Here is a 12,653-nt window from a genome sequence, read left to right on the forward strand (position 1 = left end):
AAAGGAATCGACGAGCTTTCGACAACAAGACGCTAACAATTGTGAAACTCATACGGAAAATACGATTCACCATTTCCTATTGGCTCTATCTTCAACCTGCTTTCCAGAACACTAACCTCAGAGATTTCATGCTCAATTGGAAGAGTGTGGTTTTTGAACCACCATGAATATTTATTGTTGTATTCAGTTAAGGTCAGGTTGTTTTCAGTTTTTTTTCCTGTTTTCTTGTAGCTTTGTCTTTGTTAGTTGTTGCACCTCCCTTGGTAGGAAATTTACAAGTTGTAATTATAGTGCAATTGGCTTCTGCCTTTTTTAATAATATCCCTTATTTACCGATAAAAAAAAAGAACCATCGGGTTAACTAGCACAAAGTCTTATGGGCTAGATTGAGCTGCTAGATTAGCAGAAATGTATTACAATTCAAAGAAAAAGTGTTGCCTATTTTTTAACACTAGTTCTCTGTCCTACCAGTTGCTAGCATGTGAACTAGCAGCTAGATAGATACGTTGAATCATTCAGCGCTGGAAAAATCATCTTTTCGCGGAATGGTTCACCGCTGAACGGTGGTCCCAGATGATGTGGATTGCTAATCTAGCTGTTAGATTAGCACTCCCATAAGACTTAGGTGGTTGTCCTAACTGACGTGGCTTCCTGATTGTCCTTTAACGGCTTTGTGATTGTCCAATGACGCCAATTCATAAAGATTTTCCCAAATATACTACTTTTTACAAAAAAAAAAAGGTTTTTATCTCAAAATAAAAAAAAACTGGCGAGATTGGGGTATACCCAATAAGACAAAATCTGGTTATTTTGAAGTAAAATCAAGCCACCCCTTAACCTTGTATTTTCTAAATGGCTAATATGCCCTTGGTTAATTAACACTAAAATTCTGATTAGGTTAATTAATTGAGTTTAGATTAAAAATTTAAAATTATGAATTCAGTAGATTAAACCTTTCATCTGTCTTATGAGTTCGATTTCGATCAAAAAATTTGGTTTTGAAAATGCACAAGGCCGGCAAGGTCGTGGTTTGAATAAGGTGTCGGCCGGTCCACTTTGAATAAGTTGTCGACCAGTTTTCGGCCGGCAGTGCCCAATTTGAATAAGCTGCCGACCAGTATTCGGCCGACATGGTCCTCGGATGAAGAACACGCCGACTATCTTGGGAAACAATCTTACGGTCAGCGTGTAAATATTTCCTACCATGCCGGCTATCGTAAAGTCGGCATGCACATAATTTATACCACTGTCGGCTGACATGTAGCCGGCATGTTAAGGATTTCTGTCCTTGCCGACCTAAACTTATACCAAACAGAAAACAAAATATGGAAGATGTAATTTACTTTATTCATGCGATTTTGGTTACTACATTGGTTTAAACATAAAACTTAATCCTTATCGACGGAAAAACGAATGCACTTAGCATGTGCATCAAGCCTTTGAACCCCTAGGCGACCCTAGTGGACGAGTTATAGTCTCGTGAGGGCTTACATAGAGGTATACCCACAAAACCTACACTAAAACTTCTAAAACCATCAATCTTCCTCCGACGAAGACGATACCGCATCCAAGTAGTCCGGGTTATCCTCAGGGATTATTTCGGCCAAGAAGTGATAGCTTGCATCAAATGCGAATGCTTTCCCCTTTACCTCCAAGTAGCGCGCTTTCACGACTTTGTGTTACAAAACAAACTTACATTTGTTAATGGTGTTTCATTGGAAGATAAAACAACATGGATCACGTAAAACAAACCACAAAAATACTCACAAATTGTGCAATGGACAAGGTGAAGGGGCGAGTGTTAAAAATCTGAGGTTGGAGGGCTAAAAATGCAAGTATCGCATTTTCAATGACTAGGTGCCTCTCATGCACTTGTTGAACACTTCTTGCATTTGGATTCCCAAAGTCTTGGATAAATTTTTTGTGTACCCTAGACCAAAAGGTTGTGGAATCCACCATTTCGGAGGATTGATGTCTAAGTTGTTTTTCCGCATACCATGCTTTTGTGATTGCCAAATCTTCATTTGAATCAAATGAAGTCATTGTTGTTTAGCTATTGGGTGAGTTAGATGGATTGTATGATGATATGAGCTTTGGATAGTATATGAAACTATTTGTAGGTTGTTTTGTAGAGAGAAGTAGTGTATTTATAGGATGGTGGCCAAATTTGGCCGATATAGTGCCCAAGTACAAGTCAATCAATGAAATTGTACTTGCAAAAAAATTTGAATTTTGAATCCGCCGGCGAGGTTTGTTTTCTCCAACATGCCGACCTAGTAAACAGCCGGATAGGTATGAATTTTGTTACCATGCCGACCTGATAAGATTTTAGGCATCATAAGAAAGGTTTTATTTCCACACATAGCCGACAGCTTCGATAACATACTATCCTGCCGGCTAGGTAGAAATTTTGTTACCATGCCGACCTGATAAGATTTTAGGCATGGGGAGAAAGGTTTTTTTGCCACACATAGCCGGCATGGTATATAACATATTACCTTGTCGGCTAGTAAACAGCCGGCTAGGTAGGAATCCTATTACCTTGATGACCCTGGTAACTACACAATTTCTGTTGTCAGGGCCGACAGTCTGACAATTCACAACCTGGCCGGCCCTGGGACAATTGGAAATGTAACTTAAAATAAGCATGACGGCATATGTATTTAAACTTTACATAGCTAAACAAACCATTCATTCAACAATTAGAAATCCAACACTTTTTGTCCAAAATACGAAAACATGTCCCAAAACCTTAAACAAACATTTGTCCACACCATTAATTTAAACATTTGTCCACCACAACATAAACAAATAAACTAGGAAAGTATTCATTCACCACGACCACGACCACGAACACGGCCCCGTTTTGGAACACTACCTTCACCACCACGGCCATTGCTGCTACCTTCACCACCACGACCACTGCTGCCACCTTCACCACCACGACCACTACGAGTCCTCTTTTTATCATCCTTCATCTTGGCTTGTGCTTCCCTCCTAGCTTTTTCTTCCGCCTTTACTTGAGCCTCAAGTTGCTTGAACAATATATGGACATCCTCATTGTCAACATTGCAAGCATAGTCAATGTGCTTGGTTTGCTCTTCAATCGACAAAACACAACACCCTCACAAAGGTCTTCAGCTGGTCCTTCTATTTTCAATTAAACAACAAACAATTAATAGAATGATTCGGTAATGAAATCACTCTTAAAATAGTAAGAGCAACTCTAAAATACTTACAAAGAACTTAAGCATTGTTGCCGGGTCTTTCGATTCCATCTTCTTCTTACGAGCCAGTTCTTCAGCAGTCATTTTCCTAATCACAGTAGGACGAGCCCAACCCAAGTACCACGTCATGTATCTCTCAGTAGCTTCATGACCGGTGGTCACGTCGTCCAAAAGAGTCTTTGTATCCAAAAAGAACTTTTGCACCATCTGCTGGGGTCCCTTTTGGAGGCTCACCTGGTCTCAGTGCAACCATCAAGTGTTTGGGAGGCATGTGAGAATCAGCTGGTTTAGTGATCACCCTCTTCTTCGTTCCGGTCGAAGTTGAAGCCGAAGCTTCGGTGGGTTCAACAATAGCTAGAGTTTGTTCTCCATATCCATATCCATCTCTTTCTTCTTCTTCTTCTTCTTCTTCTTCCTCTTCAACAATTTTATCTTGGATGATATTCTTACCTTTATCTCCATTACCATCATCATCATCACCATCATCGTTACCTCCTCCAACATCAGGCATTTCTTGATCATTATCATCATCATCATTGTTACCTCCTCCATCAGCCAGAATGTTTTCATCAACATCATCATCATAACCAATCCGGCGGAACAATGGCCGGAAGGGTCGACTAAAACATACATGTCGGCTAAAGTATAGCCGGCAGGGTATCATCAAAATAGCATGCCGGTTTATGACAAATATGAACACGGTAGAACATGAATTTTTCACATTACAGGTCGGCAAGGTCCATTACCCATACACTGCCTGCCAACTAACAGCCGGCATGGTCTTATATAAATACCTTTCCGGTTTTATAAATTCTAGGCATCAGGAACCAAATATTCAAAACAAGGGGCCGGCAGAGTAAAAACTAATAACATGACGGCTTCATTAAAAAACTGACGCCGGCAAGGTCTATATTTGAATAACCTGCCGGCCCTGCTAGTAGCAGTTACAGATACTAAACAGCCGTCAAGTTCTTCAACCTAAGAGCTTGTTGGCCAATCCCTAACTATGAAAAGCAGGCAAGGTCGATAACATAGTACCTTGCCTGCGTCGCAACTGCCAATTTACATTTTCGATTTTTCTGCCCTAATTTAACATGCAAACATCAAATCGAAGTACTAGAGTGAGTTTAAGTAGGCCCTTACTTTCTTAACCGCATCATTTCTTCGTTTTGAGTGGGTTCAATTTCTCCTTCTTCAACCGTTTTTTTCTTCACTTTCTTAGCAACCAAACTTGCAATTCCAGGGTTATACTCATTGGGTTTTCGATTAGCTTCTTTCATACGAGTTGCCCTCCGCCGTGGTGGATCCATTGATGATGATTAATCGGAGTTTTCAAATCGACGACTTTAACGAATTGATCGACGAGTTTTGGTGGTGGTGGGGGTGATGGAGCCGGTAGGGTTGTGGAGGAGAAGAAGAAGAGAAGAAGAAGATGAAATGAAATGAAAAGATTAAAACTGATTTAGGGTAGTAGGTTTTTAAAGGGTAAGGATAGTTTTGTAACTTACCCGTTAGGACTCCCCCTAAAACCCTCAAAAAGAGTCCCTTTAGAATTGTGTATACTCCAATTAGTTTAAGTATACCCCAATCAAGCCAGGATAAAAAATAAAAAGAGAAAAAAAAAATTAACTAGAAGATTTAAGTACCCAGTACCAACGCAAAAATATCCTTGTTAGATTACCAAAAATGAAAAGAAAATCTACTCCGTCGATGATCTCAGAGGATAAATTTGTCCAATATGCAAAAAGTAAAACACGAGTGCAATACCCTAAATTGCACCCTATCTAAATTCGAAATTTATACGCCCAAATCGTAGCATCAAGTGAACAATACTCTCCTGTACCATCAACCATCGACTAATCCATAGTCCTGATCAAATCAGTATCTGATGTATAGTATCGTCCACCCACTTATAAGAAAATAACACCTTAAAATAAAGCCATCTTTAAAACCGGTTTTTTTCCTCTTTTGGCCACAAATACCGATCTCATTCCCCCTTGACAATCTTCATTACATTCTTTGTTGAGAAAAAACGGAGAAAGAGAAGACAACAAAAAAATCCAGAGTGGGGAAAAAGAGGAAATATGGTACAGGATTCAGAGTTAGTAGAAAGACTTAGAGAATTTTTGAGTGTTTCAGACTTAAATACAACAACAACAGGTATGGTAAGGAGGAAATTAGAAGAAGATTTTGGTGTGGATTTATCAGAGAAGAAAGCTTTTATTAGAGAACAAGTAGACCTTTATCTTCAAACCCAAGTTGAGAAGAACGATGATGAGGAAAAAGAAGAAGAAGTAGATGAAGAGGAAGAGGAAGAAGAAGAAGAACCGGAAAGAAGAACGAGTAGTAGGAATGGGGGGACCAGGAAGAAAAAAAAAGTGTGAGTTTTACTACTGTGATTGTTTGTTTTGTTTAATTATAGGTGTTTTATAGATAGAAAATTGTTAATTTCATCACTTCTGATTAATTGTGATGGGAATGGTAAATTTAATTGCACAATTTGGGGGAATTGGATAAAGATTGAATCTTTTTATTTCTTTAATTTTACTTATTGATTCTTATTGATGCCTAGAAGTTTGAACTTTGAATAGAAATTAAGCTAGTTAACCCTAATCTGCATTGTTATTGATGTCTGAGTTCTAGAATGGCATAGAATGAGGGAAAATAGTTTTATTGATGATTTTGCATGGTTAATCACTTTAGATTAATAGGAATTTGGAATAGGTTAACTGAATGTTGCTGTATTATGCAGGTCTAAGAAGGCCAATGATGGGGAGAAAAAAAGAGGAGGAGGGGGTGGATTTAATAAAGTATGCAGCTTATCGCCGGAGCTTCAAAAAATTATTGGAGTACCCGAAATGGCTAGAACTGAGGTTATGCTATCATGGAAGTCTAAATAATCGAAACTTTGGAAGTAATTTTCCATTTACATTGCCATTGGTTTCAAAACCTTAATGTTTGTTGTTACTTTGGTTCTAGGTTGTCAAGCAACTTTGGGCGTACATTCGTGAGAAGGACTTGCAAGACCCAAAAAATAAGCGAGAAATTTTGTGTGATGAATCATTGCGTGATCTTTTTCGAGTCGATTCCATCAACATGTTTCAAATGAATAAGGTGTTGTCCAAGCATATTTGGCCATTGGAGTCGGATGAGGGTATTGTTCTCAAAGCTTTAACTGGTCACATGAAACTGCACACATTTCACCTTGTTTAATAATCTCAACATTTTCAGTAGCTTCCTACAGTTTTTCTTTTCCAATGGAATTTTGTTCATTGATTGCGTGCCTCATGAATTTATCTAGTGTGGTGTGTACAATGTTCTTCTTTAATTTAATCATCTTTGTACATGCAACCCGAAATCATTAGCTGCCTCCAATAGGAAGGTTTTATTGTGTTGTCCGTGGATTTGCACCTCTGTCTGTGCCTTTTCTGGGTCGATATCATGGTTCCTTTTTTTAACCATGATTTCTATGGATTCCTGTTTGTTTGAATGGATGGCCTTGCTCAAGTGTGCACAAAATGCTGAGTGTTGCAGCATGGCATAAAATAGTATGACGTAAAGGTGTAAAGTGTAAACTGCTTGAATGACTGCATCTGTGTTCACTCTTCTTTACTCTATCTAGCAGAAAGATTGTCATATGTGGATGACCCTTGGTCATTCAGTTCATCTGACAAATTGTTGACATACAACAATGCATGAGACTAGATAGATAGAGTTTTCTAAAAAAACTGAATAAAATTACTTTCTTATAGAAAATCTTGAATTGAGCTTTTTACCAAGTACTTAAGACTGTTATTGTTAGGTATCAGGGTGTCTGCTGGCTTCTATTGGAACCATGGCCAGATATATATTGTCAAACCTTGTTGTAATTTGTATGCCTCCTTGCACAATTTGGGACTTTTCAAGTAGTGCAGTCGTTAATATGTGATAAGACTGGGAGGTTAAGAAAAGGTTGCAGGATCAAGTCTTAAGGTGAAACGGTCTTGGGGTTGTGGTGGGTCTTGCTTCTCTCTAGTCTTGTACTATACACTGTATGCCTCTAACTATTTGGCCTTTTAGAGTCGAGCATTTCAGACAAGTCTTGAAACATAAACTGATATATTTTTCTTCTCGAGTTGTTCTGGTAAATTAAAGAAATAATTGGGTTGCTGTAGAGAGAACAGATAAAAAGAACACACACATGTTTAGCTAATTCCCAGAGTTGGTAGTGCTGGTTGTAGGGCTTGTTGTGCCATTATCGAGTCTCCTAAGGAACAACAAAAGAAGTATCAGATTGTATCTTGGCTTGGAATTTTGTACACCATTTGAATAATCGTCCTTTCATAATTTTTTTGCATTGTCGGACTTGCTCTTGGAGTACTTAGTAGGGATGGAGACAAGTAGAAATAGTGTAACTTATCATGTGTTTATAAAAGAAAAATTCTTCTATTTTGCATGCTATTTTAAACCTTTCAATAACCCCGTGTGATCAAATTGCTACCAGTCATTATTTTGTTGTGATTAGTAGTCGGTTTATTCTGCATGACCTTGTATTTTTGTTGCTGCTCTTCATTCTTAATTATACATGGGATAATATTGACAAAACATTTGCACGAATTGGCAGCCACTATAACTCCAGTCAAGACAGAGATAAAAGAACAAAAGCGAAAACAAGACAAAACAGAATGTGAGATAAGTTTATTCAGATTTGCTTATCATTGAATAGTTTTAACTTGTATGTGTAACTTGATGTTTGGAACATGTAAAAAAAAAAAAAATCTTATTTGCATGCTATTTTGAACCTTTCAATAGCCCCATGTGATCATATTGCTGCCAGTTTCCATTACAATTGTTGTGATTCCAGTTTATTCTGCATGACCTTGAGCTCGCTGTTATTCTTGTTGCTGCTCTTCATTCTTTATTATCATGGGATAAGATTGACAAAACATTTGCACGAATTTGCAGCCACTGTGACTCCAGTCAAGACAGAGAAAAAAGAACAAAAGCGAAAACAAGAGAAAACAGAAGGTGAGATGAGTTTATTAAAGTTTGCTTATCATTATTTATAAACGTTAGCCACATACTCTTTGTTTCTCTTTTCGTTCAGGTTCAGACGATTCACAGCCGAAAGACAAACGTCAAAAATTAGGTTTTCACGCACCGCTAAAACTTTCAGATGCTCTAGTGAAGTTTTTGGGTACTGGTGAAACTTCATTATCGCGGGCAGAGGTTATAAAGAAAATGTGGGAGTACATTAAATTAAACAATCTACAGGTATTGTAATGCTGCAGATGAAACTTGCATTTGTGACCTCTACATATTCAAATTTCGTATGTTATGCACCATCAATAATATATTATGGTAGTTCAAATGGACATCAAGATTTTGCTTATTTCATTCTTCTTTATTACATTTAGAGCTCAAAGATTTCGTAGATTTTCACCATCTTATTTTCCAACTGCTAATTGTTTAGATGTCTGACTCATGTATTAATGATAATGTGCTTGACTGGTTGTTCATGTTTGGATTTTTATTTTTATTGATCAAAACATGTGTAGCTCACTAGTTTATTGTTTTTTCCTTGAAGGATCCATCTGACAAGAGACAAATAATATGCGATGATAAATTGAAAGAACTCTTTAACCTGGAGACTTTCACTGGTTTTACCGTTGCGAAGCATTTAGCTGTTCATTTTGTCAAGTCGGAACAGTGAGTTTGCTTGTTGTTTTTACTGGTTTCAAGAAAACCAAAAATGAAATGAGCAATTTTGCTTCTGCTTGTAGTTTTGAGTTACCCAAGAAACTGTCCTTCTGTATGTCTTACTTCTTCTTTTTTTTCCTGTAAACTACAGGAGAGCAATACAAGTACTTTAATTGAAAGTTTCAGTTGTTTCGTTCTCTGTGCTTTCCTATGATAATATTTTCCTTCTCTTTGATTTTGGTAATTAGCATTGGGTTTCTAAGCTTTCCTCCGGATTCCCTTTCCTATGATAATATTTTCGTTCCCTTTGATTTTGGTAATTAGCATTGGGTTTCTAAGCTTTCCTCTGGATTCCCTATGAATCTGCAACCGAAGAAGATTGGAACAAGCATGGTTGAACTTTGTATAAGGTAGCCAGTGTCTTGCTTTGTGAAGCTGGTCAATTCTGATAACTCATCGTATCTGAGTATGTATACTGCTTGCAGAATGTAAGTCGAAAATGGAGACTAATTCAAGTGTGTCGTGTACTCCACAACATAGATGTTTGATCCGGCCGTGGTGCTTGCAGGGCAGTTCCTTCTCTTCTTTTCTCAACCTCCCTGCAGTGTTTCTTCTGACCCATTAGGGGAGCCTCTGTGAGAATGAAGTTTTGTTAATCAATGAAGTAGATTGGGCCGTTTCACATTTTGAGCCGTTTCAAACACCATTCAGCATTACCATTAGTCAAGAATTGGCGAAATGGCATCAGCTAGCTTAACTTGCGAATATTACAATTGGTGCCTATGATATTGGCCTGAATTCGAAATTCGTGAGCATCATAATCAAGATGTTAGTTTCCTTTCCTGGACCATAACGAGGTTCATCAACTTTCGTTGTTACTAGATTCTGAAATTCGACTTGCATTTCACAACCAATGGACCACCGATCTCAATCTTTATACGTACCTTATCCTATAAGAAATTGAGAATAGAATATCGATAAGGAAGATTTATATTCAACTAGTCAAAACCAGAAAGTCCTTGTTCACGAGAGTACAGAGATTGTTTAATCTTGGAAAGAAAGGAAGAAAAAGCAAAAAGATATTATGCGATCTATGAGATAAAGACCTTCAAAAAGAAAGAAATCAAAAGAGAATCGTAACCAGAAAATATCCATCCGTCAATAAGAAAAGCAAAAAGAGAAAGAATCCAACACGAGGAAAAAGAGAGAGATAAACTCAAGGCCATCCGTTGGTGTTTAGATTCCAACATTACAGAACCTAATAGCTCAAGAGGATTCGGGTTTGCTGTTACAGCTCATTCTATTCTTTGCAACTAACTAATAGTAAACAATGTGGTGCCGACCAGTTTTGAATTTATATTATCACCCAATAATTTTACCATTGTATTATAATAACATCGGCTACGCAACTAATATAACTATTACGGCAAAAGAATTAATTATGGCATTGTGATTTTTAATGATTTATTTAGGGGTTAAGCTTTCGTTAAGCAAGAAAGTATGGTGGGAAATGTGAAATGATTAGTTGAGTGGAAAGATTCTTGATCCACTTATGAGAAAGGGGGATTAATAAATAGTTAAAATGAGCTTGAACTTGAAGTGAGAAAGAAAGTCAAAATACAGTGGATAGGATTGAAGTAGCAGCACGCAACAACACAATAATTACCAATTTACTACTGCTGTTTTACGGAAAAAGAAACGCACTCACTAGTTGCATTTTGTATGCCTCAAGTCAAAAGCTGGTAAATCGCTGCACTTCGATGCCATCCATCTACCCATCTCTATAAATCGATTTCTTCCCTACAAAGTGCGCACGACTATAAATACAAGCCGCGTATCTGAATATATTTGTGGAGTTTGTGCTGGAATGCTATGGATTAATCGAGAATATGTAAGTATTAGACATTTGTTAGATTAGTGATTCAAAAACATGCTACGGCCCAAAGATATTTGATCTATCTGGTGCACTGGAACATCAAGACATGGAAAAATTCCAAAGGTAATGATCTCGTCTAACTTTGTCACGCGGATTTTACTGTTCCACCAAATATTATCTTCTTTGTTCTATAAAAAAGGATCTACATTGACTTGCAAATCAATTTGCATCTAATTTATTTAGGTCTAGATTTGCAAAATCATCATGTCATAAAGTACTGTGAACTCTGAAGTATATCCCTCCATAAATAAATACTAGTGTTGCACCCGTGCGTTGCACGGGCTCAGGTTGGCTATCCTGAGTGACTGTATCAACTATATTCCCAATCGATAGCAGTAGAAGTAGTAATACCCCAAACATCGGAATACTGACAAAAAAGAACAGAGAACAAATTTCCAAAAAAATAAAACACACATACAACAAATCAAAGTAGCGACTCTTAGAGCTTCGAGATTCATGTTGACTTATCGCAACCATATACAGTTAATGTGCTCAAATTATCTTTCCCCTCATCAAATTTCCAATTCATCTACCATCCAAATATGTCTCATTAAGGAAAAATGACAGGCGTATGGTAAACCCTTCCTCTTCAAAACTTCCATGTGCTCTATGAACCTAACTCAAGTATTGCTCCAGCCATCATCGCAGTCACAAGCATTTCTCATTCTTTTTATGAAATTTGTTATGCTAGACCTCCTCTTCAGGGTCTGAAAACAAACGATTTAGGTCTTTCAATGGCAACGGCAAGATGGCATTTAAATCGTCCAATCTCAACGATCCAGCAAAGCACTTCCTTAGTTTTGCAATGTTATCCTTGACCTCCATGAACCTGCTCACGAAAAAGAGTTATTGAGGGATCCTTGAACTGTCCCTTGATTGCACGAACTGCAGAGGTAAGAAAAATATATAGCAAAATGGATAGCCTAGAGATGCCACTATTGATTCCAACAATTCCAGTAAGCATCAACTTGAAGAACTAATGCATGAACTGAAATACATTTAACTCCATAATAAGTTAAGAAATAACATCTGAACCTATTTTACTTTTAACTCTACGTTACTTAATCTATCAAATTATCAGAAACTTAATTTAAATTTATTTATTTTGTTTATTATATAAATACATTCCCTATATCAGAGTGCGGAGTCATGCGAGTTATCCAATTACCTGATAACAACGACATCATCCTATGTAGGTGACTGGGATCACAATCCTAGCAGTAGTAATTTTACTAATTTTTTGTAATCAATAAATATGGGAATTATTAGTTCCCTTTCTCAATGCCTACGGAAATTCGAAACTAAATCGAGTTACCTCAAAGCTTCTCTCAAACCTACTTGGCAGAAGGAAGAAAACGCATTCGGTGTATAGTTTCTTGCGGACCATACATGATAATAACTATGGCATCCAATTCCAAATAATAACAAAGAACTGAAAAATGAAACAAACAATCACCATCTAACCCAAGTTTTTGTGTTGGATACTCATAATTTTCCACGTTAAACTACAAATGCACCTCTTGATTTCTAATGGGTGTTTGTAGTGTAAATATTTGATTTGCAGGCATTAGTTCGTGATGAATCGCATACTTTTTCAGTTTACAATGTCACAATGAAGATCATGCAATATTCAGTTACTGCTAGATATTTTTATCATTGTTGGGGGAAGACTTAATTATCAAAGTTATGCAATCATACCTTGTAGACGGGTCCAAGTCCACCATTTCCAGGCAAGTTCACATAATTAAAATTCTTCTAGCCTTTCTTAAAGTCCGAAAATCAAAATAACTTATCGTTCTAAGATTACCATT

General features: G+C 37.3%; 1 protein-coding gene across 2 annotated transcripts; it reads left to right on the top strand.

Annotated features, from left to right (window-relative positions):
• The first annotated feature begins 5,208 nt into the window (after positions 1-5,208).
• LOC113293915 (upstream activation factor subunit spp27-like) lies at positions 5,209-9,102 on the top strand. Of its 2 annotated transcripts, XM_026542359.1 has the most exons (7): positions 5,209-5,607; positions 5,980-6,100; positions 6,207-6,381; positions 7,831-7,893; positions 8,172-8,234; positions 8,314-8,480; positions 8,794-9,102. In XM_026542359.1, the coding sequence occupies exons 1-7, from the start codon at positions 5,312-5,314 to the stop codon at positions 8,917-8,919; spliced, it is 1,011 nt and encodes a 336-aa protein (XP_026398144.1). In that variant the 5' UTR covers positions 5,209-5,311; the 3' UTR covers positions 8,920-9,102. The 2 variants fall into 2 exon arrangements, with proteins under 2 accessions (XP_026398144.1, XP_026398148.1); XM_026542363.1 differs by lacking the exon at positions 7,831-7,893.
• Positions 9,103-12,653: the final 3,551 nt, after the last annotated feature.

Source organism: Papaver somniferum, chromosome 1, assembly GCF_003573695.1.
Source record: "Papaver somniferum cultivar HN1 chromosome 1, ASM357369v1, whole genome shotgun sequence".
Classification (NCBI taxonomy): domain Eukaryota; kingdom Viridiplantae; phylum Streptophyta; class Magnoliopsida; order Ranunculales; family Papaveraceae; genus Papaver; species Papaver somniferum.